Genomic DNA, 17,862 nt, shown 5'->3' with positions numbered 1-17,862 from the left:
TTTTTGAAATTATGATTTGCATGGTGTCTCAGTGATTTACCATATGGTGCATTTACTAGTTTTACATTTCAATATAAATAGTTGCAAAAAAGCTTCCTGTCTGCCAGATGCAAGAGGTTTTATGTGGAACAAATGGGTATTTTTTTAATCAGATTCACAATGAACAAAATTGCCCATCATTCAGAACTTATTATTCAGTCATTAAATTGCCAGTTTTGTTGAAAGAATTCAGAAGCATAAATGAAACAGAGAACAGCGAATGTAATACACTGATTCAGTTAAGATTTTTCTTCAGAGAATGGAATTGCAATACTTGGATGGAGATTTATTCTGCATTTTTCATGCGCCATCAGCTGATTTGGGAAATGGTTAAAGCTGATTGACAGTGCCAAGGGTGAAATATGGTGTTGCATTCTTCATCACTGATAATCCCTACCTTTACTGATCACGAACAAACAATGCATCTCGATGCAGTCAACTTTAGATCCCAGCTATTATTCAAAGCATGTTTGCTTAGAGGAGATTGTTTCTTATTGTCATGAAGATCTAGGTAGCTCCAGTGCACACCATGCTTTCTGGAGGCACTGTGCCATCAGTAATGTTCTTTGTTTGAATTTGTTCCATAAGCCATTACGAAATTGCTAGTGGCTTCATTTTTTCTAATCTGAACAGTAGACCCAAAGAACTGCATCTTGAGTAAAACGCACAATGCTGGAGTAACTCAGTAGACCTGGCACCATCAGTGATAGGATACTCCCTGACCCACTGAGTTACTCTGCCATTTTTTTTGTTTTAATCCGAACAGGCCACGTTTCACACTTCCTGGTAAATTGACACTTCTGAAGAGGGTCTCGACCTGAAACGTCACCCATTGCCTCTCTCCAGAGAAGCTGCCTGTCCCGCTGAGTTACTCTAGCATTTTGTGCCTTCTCGTATATTGATATATATATTTAAACTTCTCAGCTTTTTAGCACATTCTTAATGCAATTATCTGCTATAGATTCATATGGATACATATACCAGCCTTTGGACTGGATGGGTTTTATATTGAAATTTTAATAGCACTTTGTTAGTCATACTCTCATTCAAAATCTGTACGCTGATATTAACAATAAATAACGATGCCAATCGGTACCCAAAGTGACATTGTTTTATTTTCTTTACATTTTCTAGATCAGTTAAATAAATGTCAGCCATAGATTTTTGTAGTATATTTGAATGCTTCAGGAATGCAGCTTTATCTACACACGTCATTATTAATTCCCACCATAGTGTTTAATTAATGGAGTGTCTTGACGATTTTGACAAGTCTATTCATTTTAAATCTTAACGGTTGGATCAGTACATCATAATAGTTGCAAATTGATTGCGATTTGTACATTAGCTGCTCGGTTAAGACAACAATAAAGATGAAAATTCATTTAGTCGATATACAGTTATAACCCAACAAATATAATATTTTGTTAATACCTAGTAACTTTGTTTTCATACTTTTACTTTCCCATATGCTGCAAGCAATTGTTTTTATTAACAATACAACAGGTAAAATTGTTGATTTGTTTCTGATGGTCTGTGAATGTACAAGCTTCAAGCAGCTCTTGACATGAAATAATTTTGTGTTCTGTATCAAAATGGTTGATGTTCTTTCAAAAGGTGAAAAATAAAACAATTCTCTGGGATGAATAATTATATTGTGGAACACAACTACTAATATTTATCCTCAGCATTTTATGTGATTCTCTATTTAAGAGCAACAAAATCTGTAATCAACTATCAAGTTGCAACACATTAAAGCTAAATAGCAGACAGCCATTTAGATTGTTTTTTTAAATATTGCTTTGGAAAGCAATCCACTGTGGATTTAATTAGTTTATTTGTTCTGCTGACTTTGTACCTGAATTGTTTCATTGTTTCTTTCTTCTGCAGTATGTTACCAAAGTTGATAAAGTACTGTACCAACGTGCAAAACCCAAAGCTGAACCATCATCAGCACCTTTTCCAGAGAAGCCACCTCTGATCAATGATGTTGTTGTACGATCAGTTCAACAAGTTCCCACAATGACACCATATCCGTCCAGTCTTCATGAGGCTGAAGAACAAATGCCAGGGAAAGCAGGAATGGAAGAAGTAGCTGATGATAAAGGAACTTCCCAAGATAATCGAGAAGGCAAACAGTGGAACGAGGTGAAAGTGCAACTCGCAGATCTACCAGGGATCTATGCAAAGCTATCTAAAATAAAACTCACAGGTACTGCATGATGCTATCACACACCCCTATTAATATGGAGAGAACTGTGTCTTTAGAAGCTGATTTCATTCTTCTGAAAGAGAATAATTTTATATTGCCACTCTTTTGCTCAATAGATTTGCCAAGTGCAAAATAAATCACTTTGCCAAATGATATCCCTACATGAAAGCCCAAAAAATAGAATTACTTAAGGGCATTTCCTGATTTAAAAAAAAAAACAGTACTAGTGCATTTTTAATTTGCAGCACATTTTAATCATATATTTCAAGCCAGAAATTTGGCTCACTCATCACTTGAAGTCCCTCAAGTCATTAATTAATTATAGTTTACAATGTGGTTTTGGTGCTTTGAATGGAACCAGTTTATAAGTGACTGTAGGGAGGCTCTAGTATGATCTCTCTTCCCATGTCCTGGCCGATTTTAGAAACTAGTATTCATCTTGGATTTATTGACATGAATGCCAAGACTTCTCTCTTCCTCCATGTTGTTTGCCCATTGATTGATCTGTGGCAGGTAGTGAGTGTGCCAACATAAGGGATCAACCTTCTTGATCTTCTCCACATCAATCTATCGGTTGCAGATTGCTTAGATAGCATTTAATATGGAGTTAAATTCCTGTCTTCACATTGAAGGCATCCTTCATTGTGTAGTCTTAGCCCCAACCCAAAACCTCACTTATCCATGTTTTCTAGAGCTGCTGCCTGACCCACTGAGTAGCTCCAGCATTTTGTGTCCTCCATTGTGTTATATGTCATTATATTGAGGCTAAACTCAGAACAGATTGGGCAGTTCAAAAGTGGTATCCACCAGGTGGGTGTTTAGTCTATCATCTGATGTGGCAAAAAATGTGACACTAGTCTGATGAAGATGCAGCACAGTATGCAAACCAAACTGTGCTGGAAAGCACCAAATCATCTCAACCAATGTTTCAGATCAACGTTCTGCACTCTTACCACACCGAATAGTGAATCATAATGGACAATGTAGAAGATGCATTGTGCTTAAACTACACCAACCACACCTCTCATATCTAGGAGTCCTTATCCAACAGCGCAGTGGAAATACGTACCTTTACTAAAAGGACTTCCACTGCGCTGATGGAAGCACACTGCCATTCCCATACTCCAGCCAAGCTAGTTCAAACTTGCAACTGAAGGGTCTCGACCCGAAACGTCACCCATTCCTTCTCTCCAGAGATGCTGCCTGTCCCGCTGAGTTGCTCCAGCTTTTTGTGTCTAACTCACTTACTTAACACCTCCCATTTGAAATAACTTTCTACTTATTTAAAAAAAAATCTCAGTAAAGACAGTATAATGCCAAAATGTTAAAAACTCTTTTCAGCAAGATTAAAACCATGTTATTTGCCAGGATGATAAGAGACTGTATCCAATAACCACTTTTATTGAAAAATACCGTGTGACTATTTAACAAGCCAATCATTTCAACAAGAAATAGTGAAATATTGGCATTTATTTTGAACTGTTATAGAGTAATGCGACATGCAAACAGGCTCTTTGGCTCAACTTGCACATGCTATGCATATGTATATGTATTTTGTATATGCTACCAATATGTATTTTAAATGTTGTTATGGTACAAGATACATTTATTTGATACAGTGAAATGTGTGGTCACCATACAGCCATAGGAGTAAAAATAAGAACACAACACACGGTAGAGTCCAACATAAAACATCCACACACAGCAGAATCAAAGTTTCCCACTGAGGGAAGGCACAAAAAGTTCAGTCATCTTCCTCTGATGATCTTCGATGTTCACCCATGGTCGGGGCCTCCCGAGCCCTCCGCAGGCGCCACTACGGGTGGCCCGATGTTTAGGCCCGCTCATCGGGACGATGGAACTCCGACGTCGGACCGGGAGAACAACCTCAGCAGCTTGGAGCTCCGAATCGGCCACTTCCTACCGGAGTCTGCGGCTCCCAAAGTCCACAGGCCGCGCTGGGCGGAGATTCACGCTGGCAACCCTCGGCAAAGGGATCCCAGGACTCCGCAATGTTGAAGTCGGCGCCGCCCGCGCTGGAAGCCCCACGAACCACAGCTCCGCGATGTTGAAGCAGCAGGCCCAACACTCCGGAGCTTCAAACGGCGATCCAGGTAGGCATCACCCGCTCCGCGATAAATCCAGTGCTGCGCTGCCGCTGCTGAAGCTCTTGTCCGGTCCCTGGTCTCTGGCAGGAAAGGCCGCTCCAATCCAGTTGGTAGGCCGCGAGGAGGGAGGCGTGGACGCAACTCGGAGAATAGTTGCATCCTCGCCAGGAAGTGACTGGGAAACGGTTTCCCCTTTACCCAACCCCGCTCCCCCAAATAGAAAAACTAAAGAAACCTCTGAAACAAACTGTTAAGACAGACTAAAATAAAAACAAGATAGAAAAAAACTGACAGACTGTAGGCAGAGGCTGCCATCAATGCGGCGCCCCTAGTGGTCGCAGTACCTGCCTCAATGACAACCTGTCGCAGCTTGTTCCATACACCCACCACCCTTTGTGTGAAAAGGTTGCCTCTCAGGTTCCTATTAAATCTTTTCCCCCTCACTTTAAACCGATGTCCTTTGGTTCTTGATTCCCCTACTCTGGGTAAAAAGACTATACATCTACCGTATCTGTACCCCATATTATTTTGTACATCTCTATAAGATCACCCCTCATTCTTCTGCGCTCAAAGGAATAAATCCTAGCCTGCCTAACCTACCCCTGTATCTCAGGCCCTCATTTACTGGCAACATCCTCGTAAATCTTCTCTACGCTCTTTCCAGCTTAACAACGTCTTTCTTATAGCACAGTGATGTAAACTGAATACTACAAATGTGGCCTCGCCAACATCTTGTACAACTGTGACATCATGTTTCGACTTTTCTCCTCAATACTGTGACTGATGAAGGCCAATGTGCCAAAAGCTTTCTTGACCACACTATCTATCTGCCACTTTCAAGGAATGATGTACCTGCACTCCTAGGTCCTTCTGTTCTACAACACTCTCCAGTGCCCTGCCATGCACTGTGTTTCTAAAACAAGTCGACTGAATTATACCTGTTTACAGCTGGTACAGCTCCTGCCGCACAGCACCAGTAACCTGGATTCATTCTGGACCTCGCGTGCTGTCTGTGTGGAGTTTGCACGTTCCCACTGTGATCATGTGAATTATCTCTGGATGCTTCCATATCCCAAAGATGTGTGGGTTTGGAGGTTAATTGGCCTCTGCAAATTGACCCTAGTGTGTAAGGAGTGGATGCAAACGTGGGATAACATACATCTAATGTGAACAGGTGATCGATGGTCAGGGTGGGCTCATGGGTCAAACGGCCTGTTTCCATGCTGTATCTCAAAGTTAACCTTTATAGAAGCTAATAACTAGTAATATTATGTTTCAATTTTCATGTTTCTGTGATTTCATTTTACCCTCCTGAGGTCCGGACTTTTAGAATCCTAAAGCACTTCTAAGAACTAGACCAAGTTTGGGCTATTAGTTTTCAAAAGTAATTGCAGTTGGCTTTTCACAAATGCACAAGTCTTTTGTTATGTGGAGTTTATCGTTAAATGTTGAGTTGTCGTGCAGAAGATGATTGCTGTTCCCATATCATGAATTTTGATGTCTTAGAGTTCAGAGTTTACAGCATTTAAAAACTCAATTATTTTGAAGCCTGACATTAAGTTGTTACTCATTCAAAAACATTGCAACTGTTATGGTAAATTGCATGTCAGGCTTCAAGACCTGAAATGCAGAAGCTCATAAAAGCAAACTAGTGCACAGCACACCTGATTGTTAGGAATGTGCTGTAAGAAAGAGTTTGGCCGAAAGTGTCAGTGTTTAAGTTTTTATCAATATATCCAATCTGTTGACACAAATGCCTTCAAGGTTGTTTTGAGAAAAGAAGGTCCCTTATTATTTCTCTTGATTTTGTAAGATGATTTGTAGCATGGATGGCAGATAATAGATTCACCTGATGAGACATTATTAAAAGGAATAATCTAACAGGTATTTATCAGAATCAGAATCACACTTTATTCGCCAAGTATGTTTTGCAACATACGAGGAATTTCATTGGCCAGGTCAGTCATACAATAAAAAGCAACAGATCACTCAAAAACACATTTTAACATGAACATCCACCACCGTGACGTCTACACATTCCTCACTGTGATGGAAGGCGAAATAAAGTTCAAGTCTCTTCCATCTGTCCTTCCTCGGTTGATGGGACGATCTTGACTCCCGTAGCCGGCGGCGTTTGGGCTCTCCGCGTCAAGGCGATCAAGTTCCCGCATTGGGGGATGTCGGCTCCCCCACGCCGGGCGATCGAACCTCGCGTCAGGGCTGGTCGAACCTTCCACGACGATGGATCTCCTGACTCGGCCCTTGATGTTGATTCCACGGTGGGAGCGATCCCAGGCAAGGGATCAGCTCCGGTGTTAAGTCCACGCTCCACGGTGGGGCTCACGACAGTCCGAGGATGCTTCCAGCCCTATCGATGGTAGGCCGCAGAGCGCCCGGAGAATGTGAACCGAAAATTAATCACATCTACGGGAAAGTAAGAGCTTGAAAAAAAAAAATGTTCCCCCGATCCCCTCCCCCCTCCCCATATAAAACAAGCCGAAGAACATTAAAACAAACTTTTAACACACTACAAAAAAATAACAAAAAGAATGAAAAAATGCACAGACTGCTGGAAGGGCAGCTGTTACGACTCCCGAATGCAAGTACTTCAGAGCCACGTAACACAAGTCAAAAACCAGGTTCAGGTTCAAAAAACAGTTTTAATGATTCATTGGAACACAAAACTCAAACCTGATTTAAACAACCCAGTCAGGGATATGGATAAACCGACAAACAATTTAACAATGCTCCAGCCAGCCACACCATGGGCCGTCGAACCGGAGATTCCAAAACCTGCCCAAAGAGATACAACCCTGAAACCAAAATACACGAAAACTCTAAGGTCAGCCCTTATCCGTCCCAATACAATATCTGATAACAAGGAATGGTGAAAATACACAAAGTTCTATGCCATGTGGTCAGGCTGCCTCAGCCCCCACCAACAGTCTGCTCATCAGTCGGAGTCTACGACGAAGAGAAGGATCCTGGGAAGTTCTCGTATTTATACTTCAGATGAGTCACCCGTCACCTGACGCAGCTGGGCCAATCGGGTACAGGAGCCTTTAACCCCTCGATTCCAGACTCACAGCCACGAGGCCTGTACTTGGGATAGAAACAGAGAAGTAAGTACATAGCATTCACCAGGAGGGGGACAGTGCCTAACACCCCCACCCAAAGATACTGAATAAGTTTCTGAAAATGAACTAAAAAAAACACCACCAAATTTCAGCAACTATTCAGTAACACAGACATCACTGGCGCGACAATGCATCAGCCAATACATCATCCTTGCCACGGATATGCCAGTCAAATGAGACAACCGCAAGGGAAGCGTCTCCAAAGCCTCAGAGTTACTCAGCATTCCCTGCGTTACTGCCACAGACAACCGTGCCTCCCCCACATCACCACCCGTGTCAGGGGGCAGCACCACTGCAGCCAAAACATGCTTAGAAGGACTTAGCTCCGACCCATCAACCTCCACAGGCTCCTTCCTGTCGAACCAGTCCTTCATCCTAGACTGAGCAGAGGCAAGATTACCCATTGCCAGTTCGCATGCCCTCCTCAGTCTAGAGCGAAGAGTGCAGACGTGGTCTAAAATACTTCGTTTTGTATCCTCCTGCAACCATTTCTCCTTCAGGACCCTCAACGGACCACGTACAGTATGCGCGAACACCAGGTCAGCAGGACTGAACCCTAAAGACTCCTGCACGACCTCACGCACCGCAAACATAACTAGATGAACCCCCTCATCCCAGTCTTTTTCAAACTCCAGGCAGTAAGTCCTCAACATAGATTTCAAAGTCTGGTGAAACCTCTCGAGAGCTCCCTGGCTCTCAGGATGATACGCACTGGAGTAACAATGCTTAATATCTAACAACTTCATTACCTGACCAAAAACCTTCGACATGAAGTTGGTACCTTGGTCACTCTGCACAACCTTGGGCAAACCGAACAACGAAAAAAACTTAGTGAGAGACTTAACAATTGCAGGGGCAGTAATTCTACGCAAAGGGACCACCTCCGGAAAGCGGGTAGTCGCACACATAATTGTTAATAAAAACTTGTTGCCCACCCTTGTCCGAGGTAGAGGGCCCACACAATCAACTAGAATCAAACGGCTCACCGACCACAGGGATTGGATATAAAGGCGCAGGAACAATCGATTGGTTCGGCTTTCCTGCCACCTGGCAAATGTGACAACACCTGCAGTGCTGTTTCACGTCCTTTTTCAACCCTGGTCAAAAAAAATTCCGTAAGATGCGGTCATACGTCTTATTGACCCCCAAATGTCCACCCAGTGGACCATCATGAGCCAAACAGAGTATCTCGTCCCTATACCGACGAGGCATCACAATCTGATCAACCACGCTCCAATCATCATGCCCAGATATATCCAAGGGAGACCACTTTCGCATCAGTAAGCCATCCCTTAGAAAATACCCCTTTGCTGTGGAATCCATATCCCCCTCAGGCACTGCGCAGTCGAACAGATCAGATAAACCTGGATCACTCTTTTGCTCCTCAACCAGCCGGTCACGTGACAGTGACACCGGCACATTTCCAGACACTATCCCATCTTGAGATGGAGAAACACCCTTCACAACACAGGATCTATCATCCTGATCCCCAAAAATGCTCTCACTCAGGTCCACCACATCCTCAAACTTCGCCTGGCTCTTAGCCATAGCCCTCGTGACAGCACAAGCTGCGAAGACCTTTGGATGCTGCATAGCCAATCTATCAGGACTCTGCACATCGGAACAGCCGTCACCTCAGGAGTGACTAAAACTCTACCTCCTGCCAAGTCATTCCCCAAAATCACAGAAACTCCCCCAACGGGAAAACACGGCCGTAACCCAACAGTTACCCGGCCTGAAACCAACTCGGACTCGAGACGCACGGTATGCAAAGACACTACCATGTCATCCATCCCGAATCCTACCACTGGGACACTTGACCCAACCGATGATTCCCCAGAAAACGGCAGTACACCATCCAATATAAAGGACTGAGTAGCACCAGTATCACGCAAGATGGATACTGGAACTCTATCACCCCCATCCTCTAGAGAAACAAAACCATTCATGATGAATGCAGAATAATTCCTACACTCATCAGACTCAGGCACCTCGGGTACGACAGGTGCCTTCTGTGCACCCACCAAAGCCACAGGCTTTGCATTTTTCTGCTTCAGAACGGGACACGACTTTAACATGTGCCCTCTCCTTCTACAATAGTAGCACACAGGACCTTCATCAGTCTTTACATTTCCGTCAACCTTATCAGCTCGGACCTCCCCCTGTATCAACGTGCTGCCACTTGCAGGCACAGAAACAGCTTTGACACTGCCACCGGCGACACCACCACGATCAACCGGCCGTGCACCAAAACTATAGGATCGCCCAACAAAATCAGATTTATGAGTCAATACATACTCATCTGCCAACACCGCAGCCTTAGACACCTCATTCACCTTCTGCTCATTAAGGTAAGTAGTAACCCTCTCAGGGAGACAGTTCTTAAAGTCTTCCATAATTATCAAGGCCCGCAGTAGCTCAAAATCCTTCACTCCTTGAGAAGCGCACCACCTGTCAAAAAGTGCCTCCTTCTCCCTAGCAAACTCCACATAAGTCTGACTATCAAACTTCCTAAAGCGCCGGAACTTCTGCCGGTACGCCTCTGGAACTAATTCATAAGCCCTTAATACTGTAGACTTCACACACTCATAGTCCAGACTGCTTTCAACAGATAAAGACGAGTACACCTCCCGTGCTTTACCCACAAAGACACACTGCAATAGCAAGGTCCACACGTCCCTAGGCCACTTCAAGGACAAAGCCACCCGTTCAAACACTGTGAAATACTTGTCCACATCCTCCTCACGAAATGGGGGAACCAGGCGGATGTTCTTGCTCATATCAAACTCCCGTTCCCTAGAAGAAACCCGGGAATTATCTATTTCTTTTTTCCGCAGCTGAAATTCAGCCCTTTTGGTTTCCTCCTCAAGCTCAAGCCGTTTCATTTCAAGAACATGCATGAGCTCTTTCTCTTTTAACAAAGAGGCAATTCTCTGTGACTCAAGCTCCATCTCCTTCAGTTTAATAATGGCCTCCATGTTCTGACCAGGCTGAACAGAAGGTGGGGGACTGTCTGTACCACCAGGCAAAACCCCAGCCTCCACCAACGCAGCCCACAACTCCGATTAAATGGAGTGTTTCTTTGAATGCTTGTCAATAGTCACGGCATAGTTCTCAGCCAGCAAAATCAAATGCTCTTTCGTACATCTATCAAACAACTCCCGACTAGGAGCCTCAACAAATTCTTTCACCTTAAATTCCATTTTCTAATGTAGCACCAAACCACCAGCTAAAACTTGGGCCTTAATGCTACCACAAACAGGGAAGAAAAAATTCCCTCTCAACACACAGACTTCCTCAGTCCAGAAGCCTACCAAAAATACCCCCTAAAAACGTCTAGGGTCCTCAAAACTTAGGACGAGCCCCCATTTTGTTACGACTCCCGAATGCAAGTACTTCAGAGCCACGTAACACAAGTCAAAAACCAGGTTCAGGTTCAAAAAACAGTTTTAATGATTCATTGGAACACAAAACTCAAACCTGATTTAAACAACCCAGTCAGGGATATGGATAAACCGACAAACAATTTAACAATGCTCCAGCCAGCCACACCATGGGCCGTCGAACCGGAGATTCCAAAACCTGCCCAAAAGAGATACAACCCTGAAACCAAAATACACGAAAACTCTAAGGTCAGCCCTTATCCGTCCCAATACAATATCTGATAACAAGGAATGGTGAAAATACACAAAGTTCTATGCCATGTGGTCAGGCTGCCTCAGCCCCCACCAACAGTCTGCTCATCAGTCAGAGTCTACGACGAAGAGAAGGATCCTGGGAAGTTCTCGTATTTATACTTCAGATGAGTCACCCGTCACCTGACGCAGCTGGGCCAATCGGGTACAGGAGCCTTTAACCCCTCGATTCCAGACTCACAGCCACGAGGCCTGTACTTGGGATAGAAACAGAGAAGTAAGTACATAGCATTCACCAGGGGGGGGACAGTGCCTAACAGCAGCCATCGTTTCGGCACCCCTTATAAAGCCTTTCTGATGGTCAGAATATCACAAAATGATTCAGAGCTAACCATTTGATGCTTTGGGTTTGAAATGGCCACTACGTTTCTCCATTGCAATGCCTCAAGTACAGAAAGAAGACATTCTTTTTATTTCGCCCAAGTGTTAGCTAAGGGTCCTATTGGCCAGAATACCACAGAGCTCCTTGCTTTTCCTGCACATGCTATTGTTTGTAGCATCTTTTAGTTCCACAAAAACAAAGGGGAATCCCATTTTGGCAAATATCAAATCTTATCAAATCTTTCCCCTCTCACCTTCACCCTATGTTCTCTGGATCTTGATTTCCCTACTCTAGGTACAAGACCATGTGAACCTACCCGATCTATTTTCCACTTTATTTTGATACATTTCTGTGAGATCACTCCTCATCTTTCTGCACTCTAGCCTGCCTTAACTCTCCCTATAGCACATGCTCTTGGGTCCTGGCAACATCCTCTTAAATCTTCTCTTCACTCTATCCAACTTAACTTCTTTCCTATAGCACGGTGACAAAAACTGAACATAATACTCCAAATGTGGCCTCACCTGAATTTTAATTCTGTTTCCCTTTCCACAGATTTTGTGCAATTTGCTGAGTGTTTACTTTTGTTTAGTTTAGTGATGCTGTGCAGAAACAGGCCCTTCAGCCCACTGAGTCCGTGCTGACCAGTGATCCCCGCACACTAACACTATCCTACACACACTTGGGGCGATTTTGCAATTTTACCAAACCAATTGACCTACAAACCTGTGCATCTGGCGTTTGGGGGGGAAACCTGGAGAAAACCCACACAGATCACGGGGAGAACGAACAACTCCGTACAGATAGCACCTGTGGTCAGGATCGAACCTGGATGTCTGGCGTTGTTTCCAGCAATTTTTAAATTTCAGATTCACAACTAGTGCAGGTTTAAAAAAAAAAAATAATTTCATTAATTTGTCTAAGATGCCAAGATACTGGAAGTGACATGATTAAAATATCAAAAGGAAAATGTATTTATTTATATGATCTCCCATGGTCTTCGAATGTTCCAATTCAGCAGAAAAGCTAATGCAGTTAATTTTTTTGAAGTATTGCATTGCCTGATCATAGTAAAGCCTTAGTCTCATCAACCGACACCAAGCCATTAGCTATTATTGAGAAGGAAACAAAGATGATCCGGGTGATACTTTTGACTTCTATATGCTTTCACTCATTTTGGATGTGTATATTATTACTGAACTATGAAGAAATTGATCTGTTAAAAGAGTAACTCCATTTTGTGGCTTGAATCTATCACAATCGAGTTGTTGAATATCTTTGGATTGAAAATATTCATTTGAAGATAATATTTATCCAAGCAACAATTCTTATTCCATGCATTATATAATGTTTGCAAGTGCAGAACGTCTGGATAAATGAATCATTGGTTTTCTGCAATGGCATTGCCATTTAAGTGAATTTCATTTACTGTTACCTTTATTCCCTTGGAATGTATTATTTGCTATAGAGTTTGAATCTAGTAAAGCCATACAATGGTTTCGTCCCGAAACGTTGCCTATTTCCTTAGCTCCATAGATGCAGCAGCACCCGCTGAGTTTCTCCAGCACTTTTGTCTACCTTCGATTTTCCAGCATCTGCAGTTTTAAAAGCCATACAATTCGTTTGTGTGACATGGGAAGAGAGTTTTCTCAGTAGGGCTCATTTATAGGCTACCCAAAGTAGATGCTAGTTCGGTTATTTGACAATTTATAATAATTAACTGAACAAATCCATTAAAACAATTTAATTGCTGTTGCAATTACATTTACGGGATGAAATATATCTTGCAAGGTCAGTGGTAGCAACTAAACACCATTTGTTTTCCACTTGCCTTTTACACAGATCAGTTGTGTCGGCAAAATGATTGTAACAAATGTACAGAGCAAATCTATGTTTGAAATTTAATTAACTACCCATCTGCTACTGGCCACTTCAATTACATTGGGAAATTAATTTTGTACTTTTCACAGACTGTAAATAGGAAAAGCCAGTTTCCATTGTGACTTTTGACTTCTAATTCAATTTTGTTGATTTCAAAATCAGCATTTTTATTAATTTTCTGCTGTTTACATAACAGTCCATTTAGTTGTTTTGTAATGGAATGTTGTACACGGCCTAAAACTGGCAGCAAACTCATTTCTAATGTTGTATTTGCAACTGGAAGATTCTAAAAGTACAGAAGAACACAATGGTGGATGACTGGAAGTGGAAGACAAATAGGAATCCTTACGTTCTAATATTAGTGAAATAGATTAAATAAAAGTAATGACATCTTATTCCGGATTATCACAGTAGAAGAAACACGACAGACTCCTTGTGATGATTTCAGTACAACTTGCTAAATACTAATATCAGTCTGAAGAAGGGTCTCGACCCGAAATGTCACCCATTCCTTCTCTCCAGAGATGCTGCCTGTCCCGCTGAGTTACTCCAGCGTTTTGTGTCTATGCAAAATACTACTATGTGAAGTACTGATATGTAGTTAGGGAGACTATTCTGAGACTTGGATTAACTTTGGCTCAATTTGTAATCTGACGATTGCATATGATCTTATATCCACGGTTTGTGTTTACAGTAGTTGTATTGCATTGCATATATCTATGGACTTCTAGTTGGTGGAACTGCTGCATTAGTATAATTATGCCTAATGTTGAGGTTAAGAAAATAATGGCTATGTCTTAGTACATTTTCCAGTGCGTTGTCCTGCTCTTAGCAGATGTATCTTTCTAACCTAATTAGCAAATATCTAAATCGAATTGCCCCAGCCAGTCTGATCCGGAACCTCACCCATTCCTTCTCTCCAGAGATGCTGCCTGTCCCGCTGAGTTACTTCAGCTTTTTGTGTCTATCTTCAGTTTAAACCAGCTTCTACAGTTCCTTCCTACACAAATATGTCCTGCTGTTTTGAGGCAGGTGGGGTTTTAATTCATACATTTCAACAGTATCTGAATTGGGGTTTTAGGGCGAGCAGTTATTGGAAAAATTGTGGTTAGTTATCTCCATCAAGGATCTGTTTAAAATTTCTTGACTAGTAAGTTCGAGTGGTTCATCATTAAATTTATCCTATATTGTACAAATGGATATTCAACACACACTGTTCAGTTACGAGATTGTGGTGTAAACTGACATGTCGGCCCATGCATGATACATGGCAAAATTCTAATTCATCACGAGACTGGTTAGGCAATTACAAAGAAGGATTTGAATGTAAAGCCATGTGCCCAGAAGACTAGCTGTATCTAAACTATGTAAAGGATTATGAACTAAAACTAATGAACAGCTATTCCAAAAAATTATGGTATCGGATAACATCTGATACTTGTAATGAACTAACTGCTACCTTATTCTTTTAGCCTGCCAGTAAAAGGATGCCAACAATTGCATATTGTGGACATAAACAAGACTGAATAGCAGCTGTTGAAAGGAATTTTGTAATTCATCAAGTGATTAAACTGCAATGCAACAAGATATTTAGAATCCAAATTTGTTTTTACCTCGTATTGGCCAAAGTCCAGGACAGTTTTTATAAAGAGAAGTTTGTATCAGCAGCCTGGTGCTGATTATTGATGGGCATACTAAATGGCATTTTGTGGAATTGTTCCTAGTAATTCTCCTCAAAGACTAGAAGTGAAGGTATTTTGATGAATGACATTTAGTTTAGAGATACAGTGCAGAGACAGGCTCTTCGGCCCATCGAGTCCACACCCACCGGCAATCCCTGTATACTAACACTAGAGACAATTTACATTTATACCAAGCCAATTAGCCTACAAACCTGTATGTCTTTGGACTGTGAGAGGAAACCACAGCTTCTTGGAGAAAACCTACACATGTCATAGGGAGAATGTACACCCTCCGTACAGACAGCACCCGTAGTCAGGATCGAACCTGCGCCTCTGGTGCTGTAAGGCACTGTGCCTCCACGTGACAATAATTAGCAGGGAGATTGATGACTTGCAATTCTTCCATGCGTTCTAGAACGGTCTTAAATCTGACATGGTCAGAGAGCAAACTGCCAGACTGACGCCACACATAATATTACTGGTGGTGAGGAAACCTCGGACACTAAAAGATCACCAGAAAAATAATGATTCAGGCAAAACTTCTGATGAGTTGTATTATCTAATTAGCAACGAAGGAATTGCACTTGATATTCATCCAGCTGAACAGTGTCACAAAGTTCTCTTGGGCATCAACATTCCATTTAAAATGTAGCAACCAAGGTCGTGCAGGCATTCTACATTGGAAGTACAAGGATGGGAACAGGCGAAGAATCACAGAATCGACAAGTTCTCTACACAATCAAACTATAGAATCCTTTCTGTGATCAGCAAAGTCCAAAAGCGGAAGCCTTCAGTAGGAAATCTAAATTAGAATAGAATAAAGATTGGGAAAATCCAATTACTGGGGAGGAAATAAAAGATTTAAACATTTAAAACAAAAAGCTTTGTTTCAAAAGAAATGAAATTATACACTTATAAAGTTACATTTTCAGGATCAAAGAGGGTGTTCGATCGGTCATGATGCCTTTAAAGCTCACCAATTGTTCAGTGCCACAGTTGATTTTTTTTCAGCTGTCTGAAGTAGGGTCTCAAGCCGAAACGCCACCCATTTCTTCTCTCCAGAAATGCTGCCTGTCTTGCTGAGTTACTCCAGCATTTTGTGTCTCTCTTCAATGTAAGCCGACATCTGCAGTTCCTTCATGTGCAGGAGAAAAGTATTGCTCATTATTGCAACCAATTGGTCTAATAAGATATGAACCATTTGTAGAGTCAAAAGCGAATCTGCAAGAAAGTTTTGATGTTATGCAAAGTATAAAAGTTGAACATTGGGTGTCTTATCAATGCTTTATGCATTTGCATACATAAGCAAACATTACCTGATTTCCTTGGCCTCAAACAAATACAGGAGTGACTAACATGCATGACTGAGCCCCAAACATTGAAGTATCGTACCCAATTTTCTTGAAAGTATTTACCGTTAGAAGCTGTTCACAGTATGTTTTCCTTTTATGTATGCCTATCAATAGAAGATAAGATCATGAAGGCATTATAAATCTAGTTTTGTAACCGTGCTGGACACAAGTTGTAATTGCAGGTAGACAGAAATGCTGGAGAAACTCAGCGGGTGAGGCAGCATCTATGGAACGATGGAAATAGGCAATGTTTCGGGCTGAAACCCTTCTTCAGATATCGCTTTAGTGGTATCTTAAGTGGTAACTTTGAATGATCCATAAAGTTGTCAGCAATCAATTGCAATAATGCTAGCTGGTCTCCAACATACCAAACAAGCCCTTCATGGGAGAACTCAATAATTACCTGGCTTCGGCTCATGTAGAAAATTATGGATTGGATATCATCATATTCCAACAGAGTGTTGTAACTATCTTCTTAACTGAATATGAACTGAAAAAAACTTCTAACACAAATTAGAGAGACGAATGTGTTGCTGTAGAGGCTGGAGAAAGTATGGCAATTTGTTTTAAAAGGGAAAAATAACTTAAATCATAAACAAGGAAGAAACCATTCATCTCCGAGGCACAATTATCTCGGGGAGTCTGAGCCTTATTTTACAGCGTCTATTACTCTGTCTATTACCTATCCAAATGTTATTTGAATTGATTCGATTTTTGACATCTTATTCAGGGAGTGATTTCGATTACTCCCTTGTATCTTTAAAAGTGTTTCCCTCGGTCCTTGAACTGTCTGCTAATTTCAATATCTCTGCTTACTCACCCTATGTAATCCAGTCATGGTGTTGGAGACTTCAATCTCTGCATTTTCATCAAAGATCTTGATCTCAGGTCCTCCATTTTGGCTGAAATACTCCATCTCTACACTATTCTAATAAATCTCTTCTGCATCATTTAAAGGAAGCCTGCTGACCTTGGCGTGTGCAACTCTGAATTTGTCACAATGCTCTAGATTGTTGCCCCGCCAGTGTTTTGTCCAGGTTGAACATAATTTCCTTGCTTTTCTAACCTCCAACCCCTATTTAACACTGCCAGGATTGCAAATGCTATAGCTATTTCTTTCAGTGATTTATGCGCATGTACACCCAGAACCATCTGTGACTTGACACCCTTCAGAACTTTAACATTTACCAGAACTGGAGTACCGTCTCGTTTTTGTCCGCAATATATAATCTATCACTTCACACTTGTGTTAGTTTTCAGCTGCACCTATCTGCCTGTTCTGATAACATATGTATCCCTGTCGTTCTGCAGTCTGCTACTGTCCACACACTCAAAACCTTTGTGTCACTTGGGAGTTTGCAAAATGTTATCCTGCACATCCATGGCCAAGTCATTTGCTTTTTCTTTTTGAAGCCTATTTCCAATCCCAGTGACCCT

The 17,862-nt window shown here is 41.9% G+C and overlaps 1 protein-coding gene across 2 annotated transcripts in view; it reads left to right on the top strand.

Annotated features, from left to right (window-relative positions):
• Positions 1-17,862, top strand: part of LOC116987808 (protoheme IX farnesyltransferase, mitochondrial) — a 101,675-nt gene that overhangs the window by 21,329 nt on the left and 62,484 nt on the right. For both annotated transcript variants that reach the window (XM_033044048.1, XM_033044047.1), the window contains exon 3: positions 1,927-2,248. In XM_033044048.1, the coding sequence (XP_032899939.1) occupies positions 1,927-2,248 (322 nt within the window). The remainder of the gene's footprint in view (positions 1-1,926; positions 2,249-17,862) is intronic.

The sequence above is a fragment of the Amblyraja radiata genome, chromosome 26, assembly GCF_010909765.2.
Source record: "Amblyraja radiata isolate CabotCenter1 chromosome 26, sAmbRad1.1.pri, whole genome shotgun sequence".
In the NCBI taxonomy this organism is placed as follows: Eukaryota; Metazoa; Chordata; class Chondrichthyes; order Rajiformes; family Rajidae; genus Amblyraja; species Amblyraja radiata.
The sequence above is the reverse complement of the archived record's forward strand: the minus strand, read 5'-3'. Positions and strand labels throughout refer to the sequence as shown.